The sequence below is a fragment of the Thamnophis elegans genome, chromosome 8 (genome assembly GCF_009769535.1).
Source record: "Thamnophis elegans isolate rThaEle1 chromosome 8, rThaEle1.pri, whole genome shotgun sequence".
NCBI classification, from domain to species: domain Eukaryota; kingdom Metazoa; phylum Chordata; class Lepidosauria; order Squamata; family Colubridae; genus Thamnophis; species Thamnophis elegans.
Window position 1 is genome coordinate 29,181,119 of NC_045548.1, and position 22,510 is coordinate 29,203,628.

General features: G+C 34.6%; 1 protein-coding gene across 3 annotated transcripts in view; it reads left to right on the forward strand.

The window, feature by feature from the left end:
* The window catches only part of MIB1 (mindbomb E3 ubiquitin protein ligase 1), a 54,680-nt gene that overhangs the window by 24,654 nt on the left and 7,516 nt on the right, over positions 1–22,510 (forward strand). For all 3 annotated transcript variants that reach the window (XR_004255850.1, XM_032222563.1, XM_032222564.1), the window contains exons 13-17: positions 12,152–12,284; positions 14,922–15,008; positions 17,302–17,463; positions 20,443–20,624; positions 21,663–21,855. Coding sequence is in view for 2 of the 3 variants with exons in the window: in XM_032222563.1 (XP_032078454.1) it covers positions 12,152–12,284; positions 14,922–15,008; positions 17,302–17,463; positions 20,443–20,624; positions 21,663–21,855 (757 nt within the window). In the remaining variant the exon portion in view is untranslated. The remainder of the gene's footprint in view (positions 1–12,151; positions 12,285–14,921; positions 15,009–17,301; positions 17,464–20,442; positions 20,625–21,662; positions 21,856–22,510) is intronic.

Sequence of the window (22,510 nt, forward strand, 5' to 3'; positions counted from 1 at the left end):
AGCCTTGCAAATGTTATGGCTTCTTTAATGATTTGTGAATAAATGCTTCAAATGGGCTTATGCATATTATGAAGCCTCTCTTTTAAAGGCTTTGTCCAAGCCTTATTGTTAAGCTGTGGAATTTGCTGCTATCAGACATGATGGCTGACTGATTTAAAAATGGTAGGAGAAATTCATTGAAGTTAATTCCATCGGTGCCTACGATTCTTGTTGGCTGTATAGTTCTTTTGGGATTGTAGATAAGATAAAGATGCCTTTGAATTAAGCTTGACTCCTGATGAATTCATATACCATATTTTTCGGACTATAAGATGCTCAGGAGTATAAGAGGTACCTAGCTTTTGGGGAGGAAAACAAGCATCCATCCGGTATTCATTTGGCCCATTTGCCACAGCCCATTCACTGCCATGACCTATTCGCTGCTTGCCATTCACTGCTATGCCTGTTTGCCACCGCCTATTCGCCACCACTGCCTGTTCCCCGCTAGGGCCGATTCGTCGTTGTGCCCCGTTGTAGAACAGCTGATTGGTGCCACACCAACTCCCCTTCTCCCCTCACCAGAATATTCGCTGTATAAGATGCACAGACTTTTCCACCCACATTTTTTGCATCTTATACTCTGAAAAATAAAGTAGTTGATAACTAAAACATCAAAGCAAAATGGAATTGTCAGCCTCTTTTTCTGAGCTGTTTTTTGACTCTCTAGACCAACTTATAGCTCTGGTATTTTTTTTCTTTCTCCTGTCTTCTGAGCATTGATACTTGCTGAAATAGAATCATAGGCTGATATATTAAATGTCATCTGAGAAGCAACAACAGTATAGGATTATCACTGTCCTATCCATGTTTGGTCTAATGCATCTGGTTGGTCACTCTGCACAGTTGAAAAATGAGTGCTGGACTGGACAGGCCACTGGCCCAATTCACTAGCACTCTTGTGCCTGTGAAGCACTTTATAACATCATACATTTTCCGATCTCAGCCACAGATTCTCTTTAGATCTACTTTTTTAAAAGCTCAGTTTTCAGACTATGATAATTCAAAACTTGTAATTAAGTTTATAAGCCATAATTTAGGTCATTGCTAGCTGATATGTCAGTGTAACTAAAATTGCCCTTGCCCAAAAGGGAATAGAAGTGAATGTATAAAGAGGGCTATTGGCTGAATTTTTAAAATGATATTCTGTAATCATTAACTACCTGCTCATTTAGAAATTCTATCCATATTTCTCTCTTAATTGGTATACTACCTGATTAAGACAATAGCAATTAATGGTATTCAGAACCAAAGTGAGAAAGGTTTATTGGATTTAGCATGGACGTGTCTGTTGTACTTGTCAGTAGCATATTTTTGGCATGCTTCGAGACCAGGAAAAGACCCAACTTTTAAAATGCCATTGAAAGCTTCAGTGAGATGTTCATGCTAAATTTAAAGCACCTTTTCCATTTTGGATTTGAATACTGTGCACTACTGTGCAGAAGAATATGTGCCTGTTTTCAGAAATGGCACTACTTTTTGTAAGTTAATATCACCTTAATAAATTATTAGAAGCCATAGTTAACAATCTGTGATTTGCAATATCTGAAATCTTTGGCATACCATGGGCCAGAGCTTTGGCTAGTGCATTTGGCACTTAACAACATTCACATTAACCATTATAGAATGATTAATGATGTGATGCTAGTAGTCAGAAGCCTGTAGTTCTGTATTTGGATGAAAACATGTCTTCCACAGATATCTCAATTATGAAAGGAAGTAGTAGAATCAAAGGTGTACGTATCTATTTGGCAACACATCTTTTTAGATTGGAGTTAGCGTATTAATTCAAAACTAGCCTTCAGAACTTGTGCTGAAAGCTACAAAGTAATAGATGGGAAAATACATTATCTAATAGTAATTCACTGAAGCCTTGTAATTTAATGGCATTTTTATTCAGATGCCAGCTTAATTTATATTTTTGGACAGACAATGTTAATTTAATGGTGAAAAAACGATGTTGAATACCTTTTTGTCACACTTTTTGTTATTGATAGTAATTTAATTCTTTATTTTGTTGCATAATGCAGAAAGGGAAAAATCAGCTTTAAATGTATCTTGAGCTTCTGTAGATGATAAAAACATTGTCTGTGAGATCCCATCTGTATACCATAAGGGAAAAGATCCAAAGTTCAGCCAAAATTCCAAAAATGAACAGTAAAACATAAATATAATTCTCTTACCTAATTTCATTCTGCATCTGTTATTTTTAGACAAATTGCATTTAAATCTGAAGATTGCCCCTAAGTTACTATAGCTAATAGGGAACGATAAATTTTACTCTTTTAAAAACTCTTTCAGTTAGTCATCACTACCTCATACCCATGTTTCTCTGATAATCTGACCGGGTATTAAATGTGTCTGTCTGGCTGACCATTTTAATGAGATTATTTTGGGGGTAGGGCTTATATTACGAGCATCCTGAAAAATCATGCTAGGGCTAATTTTCCAGTTGGGTCTTATTTTTTGGGAAATGGTATTTTGCTTTATTAAGTTAATAAAGTATGCTAGATTTTTCAACAGAGTAAGATGGTACTAGACTTTATGGCAGGCACAGCAATAAATATTGACTGTACAAACAACCCCATAAACTCACAAATACAACATTGTAAGATAAACTCTTTTATTGCAAAAAGATAAAAGCCACATGTTGTGAAAATCTATATACTACAGATCTCAGGTTGCCACCTCCTCCTTCTCTCCCTCTTCCTCCATTTAAATTCTAGAGTTTTTCTTTCTGCTTTTTTGCATCTAGAGAAATTTGAACATTGTCTTCCTTTACTTGAGATTTTGAAATATCATTCATTGTTTATATAATGGCTTTATCTAACCCGAGAATTTCCAATTCTTGTTATAGCTTTGTCCTGGGCATGGAAATAAATTTCTAGGAAAGCAAACATGCAATCATGAGCCTAGCATTGAAAGATTCAAGAACAAGGTTCAAATACATAAAATGCTTTTATTGAAAAAGGTGCTGCCTTAATAACAAAGATCAACTACTACAGTTTTTATTAATCCAACTATGTTAATATGTCAGGTTCAGGGTTTACATTTTTTGTCTCTTATTTCCCCTTATGTGATAAATGATGCTTTCATGCCCATTCTAAGAGTACCTGTAAAACGTTTGGATACAATCTTATTTTTTTAAACACTTTTGATAATCACTTTTGGTGGTGAATTCTGGAGTGAATGTGGACCACCAACAGCAGACCCAGTCTAAGTCTTCCTTCTGTGTTCCAGGTTATTTCCTCTGTTGATAGCAAAACTGTTCATGCCATACCAGCTGTCTAATTAGTTCCAAAATGCTTAAAATTCAGGTAGAGGATGATGATCCATCACCAGTTCTGAAATTACATTAGCTTCTGGTCCAGTCAGTTCAGAATACAGAAGAGGTGTCTTCACAGAATAAAATTCCTACAGTACATGTTCGATTTCTAATTCATATCTTTTCTTTTGGAAGCATAGTATCTAGCAATGTAGCTAAGCAAGATCGAACCAACTTATTATTTGGATAAATAATGGCTAAGAAATAGCTGTACTGTAGGCTAAAGTGAGAAGTTGAAATTGGAACAAAGTAATAGCAAACCACTTCAGTATTCTTGCCAAGAAAACCAAATGAATATATCTATAAAACCCTCAGCAATCAAACTTGACTTGGAAAATAAGAAAAAGAACAGTTATGTTAACCTTCCCAGAATAGGTTCTGATGGTCAGTTTTGTATAAGTTTTCTATTTTTAATATTCCTATTATTACAAATAAGTTGATAAAACCCTTGTCCTGTAGTGATCAATACATAGCTACAGCTGGTTGAAGGGGACCAAATCCATTAAACATGTGATTTGATTCCATTTTACCAGCTTAAGCAAAGCATTGAAAACCTAGTTTTGCCATCAAATTATATGCGTGAGCCAGTTTCTTGGCCATGGTTATAATGAAGGTGTGATGTCAGGAGTGTTCTCTGCTGCTATTTTATGTTGTTTATGTTGTTTCTAATTTCAATTGTACTTCTTTTTTACTGGTTTTAATTCTATTTTAACAGTTAGATGCCCAGAACAGATAGGTGCCCATAGAAATTTATTAAATAAATAAATGGAAGTTTAGGAAACATACCGCTGTTTCTCCATTAAATAAATATCAGATAATGGGGAATCATATATTCCTTTACTTTTAATTTTTGTTTATAATGCTTCATTTTTATATTATTAAAAATAGAAAAAAATAAACTTCAGACTAAGCCATCGAAGAAAATAATTATGCCTTGCAAAAATTCTTCTTAGTTATTTGCATTTCTTGGTTGAGAATGTGAATATATTTTTACTGAAGTTTACTGAAAAGAATTAATTAGAGAACAGTTTCACAAGTATAACTGTTTGTTCTCAAGTATAACTCTGGTTAATATTTCCAGAATGAGTTTTATTTTTAAATACTTTTTCTGTTCTATACATATTCTATCTGCATCTGTTTTTGAAAAATGATTTCACTGTTTTTGACATATAGTTATACTTCAACATATAATTTAATATGCATATATTTTAGTTAATAAAATGGGATTCATTTTTAAGTGTAGAACAGCATCTTATATGAAGACTTGTGAACTTTAAGCCATGCTAAATTGGGGTAAGATTAATCTGGGCTGTAATGCATAACTTGTATGAAATCTTTTATTGCAAAAACAGAGTTCTCTAAATATACAGTATGTTTATGCTTAGAGTTTAATAGAAATTTATCCTATATAAAACTTGAACATTGAAAACTGTATCTATTTTTGTCAGTAATATAGGACTGCATTGTCCAGCTGTTCAAGTATTCTTTTAGATGGCAACAGTTTTCATCTACTGGCTATATCAGGGCAAAAAGTGACCATGGAAAGAAGTATAGCAGCATTTGATAATGTCAGCATCTGTTATCCTTGTCAGTCAAATGGTTGAGATGTCTGAATTACAACTGTGTCAGCAGATGTCCAGAGTTCAGTTTGTACTTAGTTAGAATTCAGCAACTGACATAAGTAAGGGAGGTGACATTTTAACATGACTGCCAATGTTCAAAGAAGTATTAAGATTTGTTTTTATAAAGCTGCATACATAATTCTATGTAAGGCTTGCTTTAGTGCTGGTGTATAATTATGTTTTGGGCAAAAGCACAAAGTATGTTATTCACTTTATAAATCATCAGCGTTTTTAAAATGTGACTCTACAGAAGTTAATATTTAATTTATTGCTCACATGACTTATTATTAGAAATAGGCTGTGCTTCATAGAATTCAGGCAGGTTTGCCAACTTTGTTGCTAATGAAGGCTGTTCTCTGATCATCAATCTGTTGATTATGGAATAAAATGTGTTAATGACAATATCAATATTTATTTATGCTTTGCACATTTACTCAATGAATTATAATTAATTTTTTAATGAAGGTATAGAACAATTTATTTGCAGGAAAATTTTTAATTTCTGTTTAAATAACAAATGTATTGTTAAATTCTTAAGAACTAGTGATATCTTTTTTCTGGCAGAAAAATCTGTATCTGAATAAACTGAATAAGATCTTAAGAGATGGCAATTAGAAATTAAATATGAATTAAATATGAAGCCCAAGAGCCTAGGTGTCATATACTATCAAGTTTAATCCCACTTAGCCTACTTTGAATTTTCAGTCAGAAAACTATATATTTTACATACTAACATCCTTTGTATAACTAGGAAAACTTCCATGTAACTAAACATGAGGGATTAAAATAAATTCTTTTTAAAATAATGATTTACCTAAACAGTATTGATTTTCTCCTAAAAGTAATTAGGTTAATATTAAATAATGGGAATGCTGACCTTTTAGCTGTACAATTATTCTCTGAACAGAATGACATAAAAATGTTCTACCTTAAAGAACATATTAATTAATTTTGCAAATAGGAATGATACTGAATCTGCCAAACATAAACTGATTTACTTTTAGAGGTGGTTTGCTGCCAGTTCGGCTCGGATTGGCCGAACTGGTAGTAGTGGTGGCGGGAGGCTTTGCATATGCGCAGAAGCATTGAGCGCACGTGGGAGCACGCCTGAACTGGTAGTAACAAAATTGGCAACCCACCGTTTACTTTCATCTGAAGAAATAAACTGTTTCAAGATATAGACATACAGGTTATTCATATCTAATTTGCTTGCTATAACATCTTTTTAGTCATAGACCAAAGCAAAGTAAAACAAAAAGGAACCATGTTAGAAAAAAGAAAATACAAAATTGTCTAATCCACACACATTTCTAGGATGTGAGCTGTTACCATCTGGCAAAAATTCTTCTTACATTTTGAACATTTAAAGGTGGGTGAAGATTGCTTTGGCAATTACAGAATACAGTAATATTTCCCTATCAAAAATAATACTATATTTGTTAAATAAATATGATATACTATTCAGATGTAATTTTGATTAATGTACATTTAATATAACAAGGAACTTTATTTAATTCATCATTTTTTTTTATTTCCAGCTGCAGACATGGTTTCAAATAGGTGGAAAAGCCATGTGTTGCAAGCAATCTCCTCTTCTTTTGGAGGCTGTAATATCTCTCAGGCTAGTCCTGCCAAATAGCAGCACAATTCCCCACAGATTTTTTTTTCATAAAATGAAATAAAAGAGAGACTTTAAGCAGCCAGTAGGCTAATTATGTCCCTGAAAAGATGCTAAAAGAGGAAATTTTGGCCCTGCTTCAGCTCAGTGTGCAACAAATCTCTTTATATATCAAGCCAATTAAATTCTATTGACATGCTTGCAAATGGAAAAAAGCATGAAATGATTATAGGGTCCCATTTTGCCTGTGCTAGCTAGTTAGCTGTCTCACTCTGTGTGTGTGTGTGTGTGTGTGTAATTAATTCTTTATCTTTAACTAATTTGCTGTAGTTGTTAAAACACCAGGCTAGGGACCAAGTGACTCTGAGTCTAATCCACCTCACAGGGTTGTTGTTGTGGGAAGAGCAAGGTGTATTATGTGTATTTGCCGTCTTGAGTTACATATAAAAAATAATAAAGTTAGGGTAAAAATAAATAAAACATGCAAGAGTACATGATGCTTCCCCTCTCCCCTCCCAAAATGAGATAAAGTCAATGTGGGCAATGCTTGAGCTGTGTAACTGGGCTATAAACATATTAATAAACTCCTGCACTGAATCTTCAGTGGAAATGAGGCAATTTTAGACACATACAGTTGTGTCAAATGCAACAAAGGTGCCAATGTGCAATAAATGCTTGGTGGATTTATAATGGAAAAGTTAGGTACAAAAACAGAGATAAGTCTTTGTTGCAATACGTTCGTTTTAGCATACATGAAAAAGCCTTGTTTTTGAACCATATTTTATGTTCCCAGGTTCGTATTATAAGCAATATTCTTGATTGATCATTTTAATATTAATGTGGATGGTTAGACAAGAGATCACATTGGGACTTTTTTTTTTAAGGTTCAAAAGGAATACTTATTGTGATTTTCAAAATTAAGATCCAGAAATAATTCTGTAATTATTTTATTTGTGTGCTGTTGCACTGTATGTTGTGTTGTGAGTGTTTTTATTTAGGTTTTGAATTAATAAAACAAATAAATAAATGATTGAGCAATATTGTTAATATCAATTCTTTAAACAATTGTCCCATTATTTCCCCCCTCCCTCTAGTATGTTCTTTTATGCTAATATTCATTTGATCCTTTTACATGTTATCTTCACTTTTAAAAAACCACGACTTTCACGTGAAATATAGTTTATTTTTCTTTTACTGGTTGTTCACTCCTGCCAAAAGTACATACTTCTTTACATTCCATAATATTGTATGTCCATATGGGTACATAAAGAAGTATGTGCTCTGGGCAGGTTTTCATAGCTGCTATCTGCTGGATAAAACTGAACAACATTTTGTTCCCTTTTTAAACTAAAGTATAAAATTGTTGTTCCTGGTGAATTTTAAAAACACATTTTTCTCCTGTTTCTTAGTACCTGGCCTTATTGCTGAGAATTAAAGCCTGTATTTTACTTGTACAATAATTTAAAACACATTTTAAAAAACGTTGTTTCATGAAGATTCAGATGCTTGTTAGGTTTCTCTTGCCTTTATTGGCTATTAAGCCTGGTGAACTGGATGATTTCACCAAAGTTTGTTTATACAAAATACCTTCGTGAAATGGTAATACGTATTCATGTATTCCACTCTAAGCTTGCATTATCATTGGTCTTCATTCATATTTTATCATATTTATATTAGTATCTGCTGAAGTGGAAAAAAATGATCTATTTTATAATGATGTATGCCTTTGGGAAGAATCTCAATTGTCGTATTTTATAATTAATGAGAATATAGACGAATAAATAGCTGACTATATTCCAAGAAAGAAAATAAGTTGTAAATGTGAAGATTTGGCCTTTACTTTTAATTCAAACCAATGTGAACTAGTTTTTGCAGAACATTTTTAAATTAGAAAAGTTCATATTAAAATGTATTTTTTCATGTCACAATTGTTATAAGTTTAGTAGCTCATATATCTTCACAGGTTTAGTTGACTGATACGGTAGTTTATCTCTGGTTTCATATTAATCATAAGACAGGGAAAAAACCCAATATCAGGTTACAAAAAAAATTGGATTAAAAAAAATATGTAGAGAATTCATTTTAAATGATACATAAATCCTTTTGTAAAGTAGGTTTATAATCAGAACAAGAACATTCATCCAGTACTTACACATTTTCAAAAATTAGGAAAAAAAGCTCCAGTTGATGATGTTAAAGAAAACCAGTTGTTCAGTTTCTGCAGCTCAAGAGAAAAACCTAGTGCAGCTGATAGAGAGCAAATCAGAGACTAGCAGGAGCTAGCACAATTCTATAAGAAGAAACAGCAATGCAGCAGAACAATTACAACTTGCTTGTTTCAAATTTAAATTATATCACTCATGCTCTAAAATAATATTTTTAATCTCTTAGTAAAAGTACTTTATTACTAAATCATGGCTTATCCTACCCTTTTATATACAATGGAATGGATCCAGAATATAATGTAAAAGTAGCAATGGGGTAATGCATTTCTGCAAAATTAATATTTTTTGAAATGCTAACTTACTAGTAGATATAATACTTAAAATACAATTGACAAGATTTTTTTCTGCAACAGTATTAAGCTATAATATTACTCAAAGCTGATTACTTTCCATATTAACACTTTACACTAGAAATTTTTGATCTTTAAGCACACTAGTAGTATGTTAAGCTGCAATTGAGATTAATATATAAAAAACACAAATTATTAAAAAAATACATGCAGATATGAATCCTTTAAATCTGTGGAATAATTCAGGTCTTCTAATGCTCTATTACCTGTAAGCTTATCATGCAGCATTTGCAGTTGGATGACCTAGAGAGAGACATCAGCAGCAGCCATCTCATCTTGAATGTTCACTCTATCGCTGATTCAGCTCTTCATTATGTGGGAGGGGGGAAGCAATAGAGAGGTGAAAATGAATACATATTTCACTATAAAGCAAGTATAATTAAAATATGAGCACGTATCTTACAAGGTATATGTCGTGTTTTCCTAACCATTTAGGTGTTGTGCATAGAACTAAGTTTCTTGAACCTGCTGGACAGAAAACAGAAATATCCTCTGTAGATGCTAGAAAAACCCAAAGAAGGATAATCTCATCTTGTTTAGATAATTGAAAATAATTCAAAAATGTTCATGAGATTGTAAAAAAAACCCAAAAAACAGCATACACCTTTATCCATCCCCCTTTCTCAAGCAAGTATTGTTTCTTTCTTCATAGATAGAGGACTTGATTTCTTCATGCTTGAATTTTAGTTCCCAGACACGTTGCTTGTAGTTATTTTTCATTTTTAGAGGTCAAACACTGCTCTTGAGGTCAGGACTTCCACATGCATGCTGTTTAGCATGAATCCATTTGCTACTCAGGGCACTAGCAAAACTATTTCAGCTTTATATGCAGCCAGGCATTTGAAACATCCACTCCCAGGCTGTCTTTTGCCTCTCTCTTCCCTGACCATATTTAGTCAACCATTGCAAAAAATAGTATCTCAACTGTTGGTTGCTGTTCCAGGAACAGACAGGGTGCCTCTGTCTTTTACTCTGCCTATTGATGGCTCAACCTTAAGTTTTACTACTCACTTCCTAAGTATATCTGTGATATCAAATTAAATTGCAATTTAAGTTTTTCTAATTATTATTGTTTCATTGAGGTTCAAATTCTGATAGTCACTGTGTTTATTCTTCTAGAAATAAAAGCAAGAGGAAATTCAGAATGAAGTAACATTTCAAAAACTTCAGAAAACTTTGTTTTGTGAAAAAATAATTAAATACACTGTGGAGTAAAGAATCAAACCTTTGTAATAATCAGGATGGCAGAAACTATGTTCTTAGTTTTAACTGTAAATTGATAATTGAAGTTTTAACTTATAACTTGTAGTTTATTTTAGAAAACTACAGCATATTTTAGGAATATGTGTCTATATAATAACAATGTGCTCGTCTTTAAAAAAACATTTTTGTAATTTCATTTGTACATTAAATGTGGTTTGTGTTCTGTCTTGACAAAATGTCAATAACAATTAGATCTGTAAAATATTCTACAAGTGTATAACTTTTCTCTGATTGCTCATTTTGTGGAGAGCTGATGATTGATAAGATACAGAGGTTAGTAGTCCATCACTCATGAGATAGTGTAAGTAATTGGACTCCTCTGTCAAGTATCTTTAAATAACCACCCAGAAAGAATAGTTTATATGTACGATAGATGTATCTCTATATTTGCATCCCCCCCCCCAATAAACCTACCGTACCTTGATAAATCTATGTAGCAATGCCCATATTTGTTCCATGTTTGTTTTATGGCACCCCATATATGGAATGGATACGTTGGGTGATAGGTATATGATTCTCCCCTCCCCATTGTGTTTATTGTTCCTTTAACTTTTTTTTTAAAGACTATTTGAAAGCGCTCAAAAATCTTTCTGATGAATCTATTTGTGGATTTTAATTATCCACAAATAGATTACCTTGAAAAATGTTTTTGAAATAGGATATAAATATATTTAAATGGTAAACTGCACCAAGGGTTTCTGGTCCTCAGTTTTTCTAGCTTTTATATTATGATCATTGTGAAAAAAAAATATATATAACGTCTGGCAAAGAAAGGAAGACTTAAGAGCATTTGAAGTTGCCTTTTAAAAAGAATAGTTTTGAAGGGTAAATTAAGTTTTTAAGAGGGGAAGACTGAAAGATACACATTCCCCAAGATGCACAAAAGTACCCACACATATATACTTGTTATACAGACCACCACCCCCAGCTACACAGAAGTATTGCAACATCTCATATTGCCACTATGAAGTCTGATACAAAATTCAATTCATATATAATTGGAGAAAGAAAGTATGTAATGTCAGCATGGTAGATTGAAGCACAGCAGGTGGTGTATGAACTGCAAGAACATAATTCTCAAAAATGAAGTAATGATATTTGAGGCAAGTAGGGGGGAGAATAAACGTGAGATACAGGATAGTGTTGAAAATAGAGACTTCCTTCCCATTTTCAAAGCATACCATTACTAGATTTTATATATTTATTTCTCTGATTTCTAGGCTGCCCATTCATGGTAACTAGGCAGTTATAAATGTCTGTATATATATTGCATGTGGCAAACTGAGTAGGATAGTTGAAAAATGCATTTTTAAATGAAATTATACATACATTTTCTCAGAAGTAAGCCTTATTGAGTTCAGGAGAATTAAATCATTACCCTATTAATGATTGTAAAATAGCTATTAGTACTGAAAGTGTATTAAACTAACATATTTTTATGGTGATATATAAGACAATATGAATAAAACTCATAAGATCTGGACATGGATTACTAGAATAGCTAATATGGATTTCATTACATTATCTAATTGAGAAAGAATGTTAAGGTTTAATAGAATGGATAGTATTTTATATAAAATCAGTTTTTCAGTAATAATAAAAACTCCTGGCAATATAATCACTGCGTTTTGGGATGTTACACTTAAATGGAAAATTGTATTCCTTCTAGAAGTTAATACTGATATAATCATTTTCATTTTGGTCTGTTTCAGTGCAATGCGAGTGTTACTGTCTAAGCTTCCAAGACCATGGATTGTAGATGAAAAAAAAGATGATGGATACACTGCTTTGCATTTGGCAGCACTTAATAATCATGTGGAAGTAGCAGAACTTTTGGTTCATCAGGTAAAATTTCCTATTAATTAAGTTTATACCAGAAAGAAAGAATGTTTTATTTGTTACAAATAGATGCATACATTGCTTACAATCCATTTTCTACGTCCGAATAAAACTAGAGTTTTTTTTACTAATTATTAAGACATTTATATGTCACCACTGATTCTCTTAGTGATAGCAAAGTGGGATAACACAGATTTCCAAAAACTAAGCTTTAATATAATCAGCTATTTTATGTTGTAGTTGGATATTTTATTGATATGTTGGAGATGCATATATTTCTTTTTTCTAATTTATATAGCCACTTTTGTGAGATGAATCCCTTAGTTAAACAATTGAAAAATATAGTTTATTCAAAGAAAAGAGCACTGAACCTTATAAGATCCATATTTGCTCAGAATTAAATGAAATTGACTGTACTATAGAAAGCATCTAGGTTAAAGCAAGTAGAAAATCTAATGAATGAATTTGAAATTGACATTTCAATTGAATTTGAAACAATGAAACTGCTTACATTGGCTTTATCTAAACAAAAAGAACATATGAATAAATATAGTTCAACTATGTTCAAAATAAAATAAAGGAAAAAAGATCACTATACCAGCTATTGTAACCTTGGGATAATGACAAAATAGCAGCTAGTAACCAAGATAAAATAAGAAAATTGAGCCATCACTGTGCTCACTCTTCTCCAACAAAACAGCATGTATGAAAAGCCAGATGAACGGATAGAATTGAAACTTGTTCCTGAATTTTTAAAAAAAGCTATAGAATGCCCATTTATTTTGAATGAATTAAGTCATATAAATTGCATCCTAGATTACCAAATGAACTGTTTTGGGTTTATTTCCTTCCATTCAATCATGTCCAAGTCCTTGCTAATTTAATTAATCACATTTTTGGTCAGGCAGTTTAGATTTTGTGAAAGCTACAGGCATAATACATCTTAATTTAAGCAGTTTATGGACAAGAGTATCCCATGACAGTCTGATTAGCAAAATGCTTAATTGTAATCTGGTTGGCATGACCCTTTAATTGATACTTAATTGGAAATCATACTTGAGCAATGTTCATAAATGGTTTCTCAACAAAATATGAGACATAATGTGTGGGATATAATAATCATAAATTGGATGGTTAGTTAGGTGTCTTAGTATCCCAGGATACAAAAATAAAATAAAGAAGCTTAATTAATTAGAAAAATTGGCTAAAAATAATATTATTAAATTGAACCTAGATATACAAAAGAAACTGTTTGAAGGTTTAAAAATTAAAAGGGAACTACAGATTATAAACCAATGACCTGGAAAATATTTTCTTATTGGATCTACAAAAGAGGCTTGTTAAAAATTTGAAGAGATCTGTGTAATAGAATAAATTAAAGAGAAAACTTATGACAATATTTGCTTGATGTAAAAATTTAGACTGTTAGAAGAAAAAGGAAGGAATATAAAGTTGATTTATTCGATCAAGGTTAAAATAAGTAATTTTTTGCAATGTTCCGACAAGAAACATCTGACATAGAAAAGTTGATATTTTATGGATTTTCTTACAGTAGATAAAGGATGGAATATGGAGTGAAGAATTACCTATTTAACTTTATAGGAGTAGATTAGTTAAATTTGTTTATACTTGTAATAAAGCTTGGAAATAACTTCTTTATTTTTCTTTTTCTTTTTTCTGCACTATTTATCTTTTTTCCTATTCTCTTCTCTTTCTCTAAGTTTAGTTTGTATTAGTTTTTATTATTGTATTTAAAATTCTTAATAAACATATTCTAAAAAGTACACCTTCTTGTAGAGGTGCCTGCCCTCTAGAACAAGTCTCCCCTTGTGAATTGGATTATACACCATCTCCTTGTTTAATGGTCACTAGACAAACATGTGACTCAGAGAGAGAGGGTTTCTGCAAAAATAACTGGTTGCTTCTTTCTCATTTAGATAAAGTTGTCTCACAATGGGTCCTGTGCCTGACCTATTTCCCCCTTCTTTTCATTTTGTTCACCAATACCCCCTTTTTGGTGCCCTTGCAGAGCAGAGAGTTTGCTTAAACAATGTATTTCTTTCCATGCTGCTTTCCTCCACAGAGTAGTGATTCCCTAAAAAGTACTAACCTCAAGTGAACAAGCCTCTATAAACTTAATTAGTTTATTAGAACTTTCCCACTAGCTCATACTGCTGCCCCCAACTGACCAGACCTTAATCAGTTTCACGCTGAAAGCTTTTGTTGTCAGACTCTGAAATTTGGTGGTAAATGCAGGCACTGGTCAGAAAATGATTTAGCATCATATTTCTGAGTGGCCACTAAATGAGGTAGCCCTAAACAAAGAGTGGCTGTACTGTAAAAAATATTAAGTTATTTCAGTAGATCAAATTCTTTTTAAATTTTGAAAACAACAAATGAAACATTTCATAAACTTTCCATATCAAATATTGATTCATGCTAAATATTGATAAATACAAAATAGAAATAATATGAAAATTAATTCAGTTTCATAAAATACATGTATAGATTTTTTAGTTGGTTTTAACAGTGGAGAAATAATAGTCTAGAATTTTTAATTATGCTATCATATACTTTCTTTTGTGAATTATCCTGATAGTTCAGTTCAATTAATATGAGTAACATTTGAGATTTCTCTTTCAGGGCACAGCTAACTTGGATATTCAGAATGTAAATCAACAAACTGCACTGCACCTTGCTGTTGAAAGACAGCACACTCAAATAGTGCGGGTAAGGCAATAATAATGTACCATAAGAATGTACTTATCAACTCTACTATTCTTGTGCCGTATATTTCTAAATGGATTTCTAAAAGGATTATGGAGTAAGAGAATTTCTCTCCATTTTCATGCTCTTATTTTCTTTCCAGAGAGGTTAATAGGAAATGTGGTCTGTTTAAATGAGAGTCTAGTTGCTTTTCCACTTATATATCATGCTTAAATTATTTTTAAATATATTATCAATATATTTAATATTGATCAAAAATAAAACACTGCTTATTCTATTTCTGATTTAATCTTCCATGCACATGAGATATATAAGTAAATTCTATTACCGAATAACCACACTATAGAGATTGAGTGGGGAAAAGTGATAATCATAGTAAGAGAGAAGAGGATGGAAAATGAACATAGAGGAAGAACCAAATTATTAGAAGGATCTGGAAAATAAAGAGGGTGAGGAATGTAGTGGTTGGACTATTGATTAAAGATACACTGCAACTTTTAATTGCAAGATACTGATTATAAAATAGAGGTTAGTTCAATGTAATTATTAAAATCTGCTTGCCATATTATGTTTCTGTATATTTTTGCATATAATATCATTACACCAACATATTTGGAAAATTGCATTGGTCATGTTGGTAATTTTTCATGTATTTACAACAGTGATGTGCGGTGACGGTTACCGTTGGTGAGGCAAGACCGCAGCAGCGGCGAGAAGCAACGTCCCCGGCACTGTGTCCGACAGGCGTCTCGCATTTATGGCGGACATAAATGTGAGACGCCTGTCGGACACAGTGGCGGGGGTGTTGCTTCTCGCCGCCGTCGCGCTCCACCGCCTTGCCCCCCCCGCCTCCTCCGACAAACAATCCTGATGCCCCGGCCTGCAGCCAGCCCAGCACCGAGCCTGGACTCACCGCTCTTCTCCTCCTCCTCCTCGTCCCCGCTCGGTGCTGGGCTGGCTGCAGGCCAGGGCATCAGGATTGTTTGTCGGAGGAGGCGGGGCAAGGCGGTGGAGCGCGACGGCAGCGAGAAGCATCTCAGATGGAGCCAGGACACCCGGAAGACAAGCCAGCACTTAAAGGCATGCCGAAGTGCCGGCTTGTCTTCCGGGTGTCCCGGCTCCATCTGAGATGCTTCTCGCCACTGTCGCGCTCCACCGCCTTGCCCCCACCCCCTACCTCCTCATACGGACAGTCACAATCCTGCTGCCCCAGCCTGCAGCCAGCCCGCCCGACCTGCTCCCTACCTGGACTCACCACTCTCCTCCTCCCCGCTCGGTGCTGGGCTTTAAAGGGGTCTCCCCTCCCCAGCCAGCCAGCCCACCCAGCCAATTCCTCCCACCACCACCACTGTGTCCAACAGGCCAGGTGTCTCGCGTTTATGGCGGACATAAATGCGAGATGCCTGGCCTGTTGAAACACAGCGGCGAGAACGTTCCTGCCGCTTCCGTGCTCCGCCGCCTCGCCCCCCTGCCTCCTCCGACCCCACCGCTGTGAAGAAAGAAAAAAACACACACACACAAACCTCACAATAAAAAAATATTTTTTTTATTAAATTACAAATTACAAATTAAATTACAATAAATTTGAACCCCCCCTCCCTCCGTCTGATCCACCTTTTCCAGCTGTGGAAACTCTCTCAACTCTCCTCTTGTCCGCCCAATGTAAGCGTGCTCAACGTAAGCTCATAAGGCATGATTCGCTGCTCCCCGGTCAGGAGGCGGGAGAATCAGTGCCTCTTTTGCATATGAAAGTTTTCGCTTGTTAACTCCTCCTTAACTTTTAAAAGGCGAACAATTCCTTAGGCAAAAGAGGCCCCGAGTTCTCTGGCCTCCTCCCATAGTTAACACTGAGAGCAGACACCAAGCCACTGTGACTTTGAATCTGGTAGCAACTACCCTGGCTTTAATTATTTAAAAAAATATATTTAAAATTCTTCCTTTCCCTCAGGAGACTGGTGAGGCCCCGCCTCCCCTGCCTCTAGTGACTGCACGTCCCTGATTTACAATAATAGAGAATTGGAGCAATTTCCTTTTGGATATCCATTGTTACCTACTTACTGTTTAACCATATTTATGGTTAATTTATATTCAGTGAGCATATCAATTAATGAAAATAAGAGTAAAGGAAAAGTTTAAAGCATAGGCTACACAATCTAATTAAGAAGAAACTGTTTTAATAGCCTTGTTTAATAGCTAAGCTTATCAGCTGTTTTTAATTTTCAAGATGTTTTTAAGAAATGTAATTCTATTTATTGCAAAAGGTATTCAAAATCTTGAAATTTTTATTTGCTTTCAGCTTCTAGTTCGTGCGGGCGCTAAATTGGATATTCAGGATAAAGATGGGGATACTCCCTTGCATGAGGCCCTGCGACATCATACTTTGTCGCAGCTTCGCCAGCTCCAAGACATGCAAGATGTGGGCAAGGTAGATACAGCTTGGGAGCCCTCCAAGAATACAGTAAGAAAACTTTTATTTCTTCTCTGTTAAATTTTGTCTTTGCAGTGGGCTGTAAAGGCTCTTTTGCCTTGATCTGCTTTCTGTTCTCTGAAAAGAGTTATTTAAAGATTCTGTGCCAGTAAGTAAATATTATTTGATAACACAATAAACCTGAATGTGTATATGGCAAAAGCTATATTAAAAGTTTTTAAATGTTTCAATTTCATTTAATTGACTTTTGAAATCTTTAAACATCAATATATATATAATTAAAGAAGATAATTTGAATAGAGGTGACCTAAAACATTTGCAGTTTGGTGTGTGTGTGTGTCCATATATGTACATATGTGTAAATTGTAAGTATTTAGTATGTGTGATGACATTTCTGTTGCAAAAAGTATCTCGGATCAAGCAGCATATACATTTAATATTAAATAATACAATACAATAGCAGAGTTGGAAGGGACCTTGGAGGTCTTCTAGTCCAACCCCCTGCCTAGGCAGGAAACCCTATACCGTTTCAGACAGATGGCTATCCAACATCTTCTTAAAGACTTGCAGTGTTGGGGCATTCACAACTTCTGGAGGCAAGCTGTTCCACTGTTTAATTGTTCTAACTGTCAGGAAATTTCTCCTCAGTTTTAAGTTGCTTCTCTCCTTGATTAGTTTCTACCCATTGCTTCTTGTTCTACCCTCTGGTGCCTTGGAGAATAGTTTGACTCCTTCTTCTTTGTGGCAACCCCTGAGATATTGGAACACTGCTATCATGTCTCCCCTAGTCCTTCTTTCTCTTAAATTAGACATACCCAGTTCCTGCAACCGTTCTTCATATGTTTTAGTCTCCAATCCCCTAATCATCTTTGTTGCTCTTCTCTGCACTCTTTCCAGAGTCTCCACATCTTTTCTACATTGTGGCGACCAGAACTGAATGCAGTATTCCAAGTGTGGCCTTACCAAGGCATTATAAAGTGGTATTAACACTTCACGTGATCTTGATTCTATCCCTCTATTTATGCAGCCTAGAACTGTGTTGGCTTTTTTGGCAGCTGCTGCATTCTGCTTGCTCATATTTAAATGGTTGTCCACTAGAACTCCAAGATACCTTTCACAGTTACTACTACTGAGCAAGGTACCACCTATATTGTACCTGTGCATTTCATTTCTCTTGCCTAAATGTAGAACCTTACTCTTTTCACCATTGAATTTCATTTTATTAGATAGTGCCCAATGTTCAAGTTTGTCAAGACCCTTCTGTATCTTTAGCCTGTCTTCTGGAGTGTTGGCTATTCCTGCCAGCTTGGTGTCATCTGTAAATTTAATGAGTTCCCCATTTATTCTCTCATCCAAATCATTGATGAAGATGTTGAAGAGTACTGGGCCTAAAACGGAGCCTTGGGGTACTCCACTGCATACTTTTCTCCATGTAGATGCAGTTCCACTGAGGACTACATGTTGAGTGCGGTTGGTCAGCCAGTTACGAATCCATCTGGTGGTGATGCTGTCTAACCCACATTCTTCTACTTTATCTAGTAGTAGGTTATGGTCTACCTTATCAAGTGCCTTACTGAAGTCCAAGTAAACTATATCGACGGCATTCCTCTGGTCCACTAATTTTGTCACATTATCAAAGAATGTATATGTCTCCTTTATGTATTGGAGTCAAATGTATTGTTTCTATATTCAATAACTTTATATTCAATAACTAGTTTAAAGTAGAGTTATTAAAAAGGATTGCAGAGAAATGTTGCATTAATATTATAACAGTGCTAGCAGGAGGGTTAATTGCTGAGTTTTAAAATATGAACAATGTCAGAATTGTAATACTGAAAATAACTTTGAGAATCAGGAAAAACAGCTTGTAACCAAGACAATGGTCTGATAAGAGAAATCTGAGTCCAAAGCAGGAATGTAATTTGAGAAATCACCTCAGACCTGACCCTCCCTAGTTTTCTTGAATGTAAAGGCAGAGGGGAGAGACTCATTCAGACTTGCAAGGTTTTTGTGTAATCTTATAATAAAAGTAGTATTAGCATCCATAAATTTGGTTTTGTGGTCTCAACTATCAGGAAAACTCTGACAAAGGACCCTTTCAGATAAAGGGCTGACAGGATAAAAATGCATAAAAGGTTAATATAGGATTTAAGATTTTTCAGCATAAATTAGGTCAGCATTTCCTCCTTCTCTTCCGCCCTTCCCTTTCTCTAGTGTTTAACAACCTTTGTTTTGAAATTTCAGATTTTCAGTCTTAATAGGCATGGTTTTTCTCTTTTCTTTGCCAAATTGTATTAGGGCTTACATGGAGAGCGTTGCTCAGACCCAGAGGTCACAGTTCTTTTTTGAGCCAGCCAGCCAGCCAGCCCAAAGTAAAGTGGAAGAAAAAAGATGGTGGGGGCTTGTGGTGGGCTGAGGATAGACAATGGGAAAAGTAGAAGGAAAAGGCAGGGGAGGAAATCAGGCATAGGAGAAAAGAAAAAAAGTGGGGAAAGCAATAGAAGAAAGTGGGGAAATACGATATGTATATGCAACCCAAAGAGTCAAAAGGTGTGTGTTTGATGGGGAAAAATTGGAGAACTATTTTGCAGTCATCCTTCATTGTAAATATACATTTTGTAATGTTTGGGATCCTATTGGAAGGTAACAAATGTTGAAAGACGTAATTTTGGAAGAAATTACTTAAAAATGATTTGGGGAAATTGACTCATCTGTTTACAAAAATGTGTAGGGGGCAGAAGATTTGTTCCACATGATAAGCCCGTTGTGAGGGTGACAGCATGTCAGTCACACTTTTCCAAAAATACCTAGAGACCTAAAGGGAGATTAAAGAAATCCAGACTAAAGATATCTTAATTTTGTAGAACATTGCATTCTAGAACTGCATTTACTAAAATTTATTAATAGTAATTATATCTGCACACAGGTACCAGATTTTTTTTTATTTTTGATGATATTTTATGCCCATGAATACAAATTCAAAGAAGTTGCTTGTTTACTTTCTTCCAGTTGATAATGGGATTGGGGACTCAGGGAGCAGAGAAGAAAAGTGCAGCATCTATTGCTTGTTTCCTGGCAGCCAATGGAGCTGACCTTGGTATTCGTAACAAGAAGGGCCAGTCACCGCTTGACCTATGTCCTGATCCTAGCCTCTGTAAAGCATTGGCTAAATGCCACAAAGAAAAAATCAGGTTTGTATTACAAGAAACTACTCTACAGTACTTACGTTTCACTACATAGTCTATTTTGTACAGATTTGTTAGATAGTGCTTTACTTTAACCTGGGTTAAATTTAATCATAGTTGCTTCACGGGTATTTTAATTATTTAAATTGTTGTCATTCTAGTCAGTAGACAGCTTGTTGTACTAGAAAGATTGATGTATAAATTAAATGGGAAACATTTCCCCTGGCCAATTCTGCTATATTTATAGCAATAGCACTTAGACTTATATACCACTTCACAGTGCTTTACAGCCCTCTCTAAGTGGTTTACAGAGTCAGCATATTGCCTCCTATAATCTGGGTCCCCATTTTATCAACCTCGGAAGGATGGAAGGCTGAGTCAACCTTGAGCTTGATGAGATTCGAACTGCCAAAATGAGACAGCTGGCAGGCAGCAGAAGTAACCTGCAGTACTGCATTCTAACCAATCAGTCTTTATTTAATCAACCACTTTTTTAAAAAAAGACCATATTTTCTTCAGTATACTTTAAACATATTTTTTTTATGCTGACTAGGTTAAAGAACTAACGGCTTCATTCATACAGCATAGTAAACTCTGATTAGTTTGAATCTGGTTTTTTATGCCTTAGCACATTATCTCTGTTACAATTAAATATGTAACAGAAAAACACAAACAAGGATTTATTTCTCCGTCAAGTGAAGGATGTTGTACAATCAGTTTTATGTAGTTTTATGTAAGTATCTACTGTTGTATCTTCAGAGTGATTTGGTTGTTTTAAGTGAGCCAGGTGGTAACTGCAACTCAGTTTACAACTGAAAGATAAAATCTTACTGACCTCACCAAGATGTGCTTCCAAGTCAGCAGATAAATTTGCAAACTCGGCCATCATTTTCTAAAATGCTTTCTGTAAGATTGTCAGAAAGTATCATATTGTTATTTTCCTAAATTTATAATTACAAATCATTACAAATGTTAATAATACTCCTAATTTTGGATATTATATTCAGTGTGCACATAAATATCTGAATGTAGGCTTGTGTTTAGTGGGCAGGTTGGTTCCCGGAGTCCTTCTATGATCAGCAATGATTCCGAAACCTTAGAAGAATGTATGGTATGTTCTGACATGAAGAGAGATACTCTATTTGGGCCATGTGGGCACATTGCTACTTGTTCCTTGTGTTCACCAAGAGTCAAGAAATGCCTCATTTGCAAAGACCATGTTCAATCAAGAACAAAGGTGTGTGCTTTATTTCATCATTTACCTTTAAAATGAAACATATAGCAAATGCTTAAACAAAGAACAGATATTCCAATTGTTTATAGTTTAAACTCTTGTCAGAAGGAATTAATTATCTTTACAACAGTAGTTCTCCCCATAGTCTTATTTAATGATGTATTCTATTAAATCTAGCATGTACAGTCCTGATTTAGTGAAACCAGAACATCTGGTTCAGCATTCCATTTCTGAAAATGACAACCAGATTCTTTTAAGTAAAAGCAATAATAATTCCTTGTTTTTGCTTCTACATATAGAAGGTTCATGTTGGGATAATTGTAATTGTTTGATAAACGTATCTTCACAGATTTTCTGATTTTTCATATAAAATCATTAAAGTTAGGTAAAACTTCTCTAACTTGAAAAGGAGACAAGGAGGATTAAACTTTGTTAAAATAAATTAAAAGGTGAAGGAGGGCTCTCAGGGCACCAGTCAGCCCCACAGAGGAGCCCTGACTCCTTTTTTGGAAAGCCAGAACTGACCTCCAAAAGGAGAATATTCCACAGGGCAGGAGCAATGGTAGAAAAGTTGGGATTCTTTAACTGACAGGATCTGCAATATGCCTTCCCTGTCTGCTTGCCAAGTGACCAAATTTTGCTCATGTGACTAAGAGAA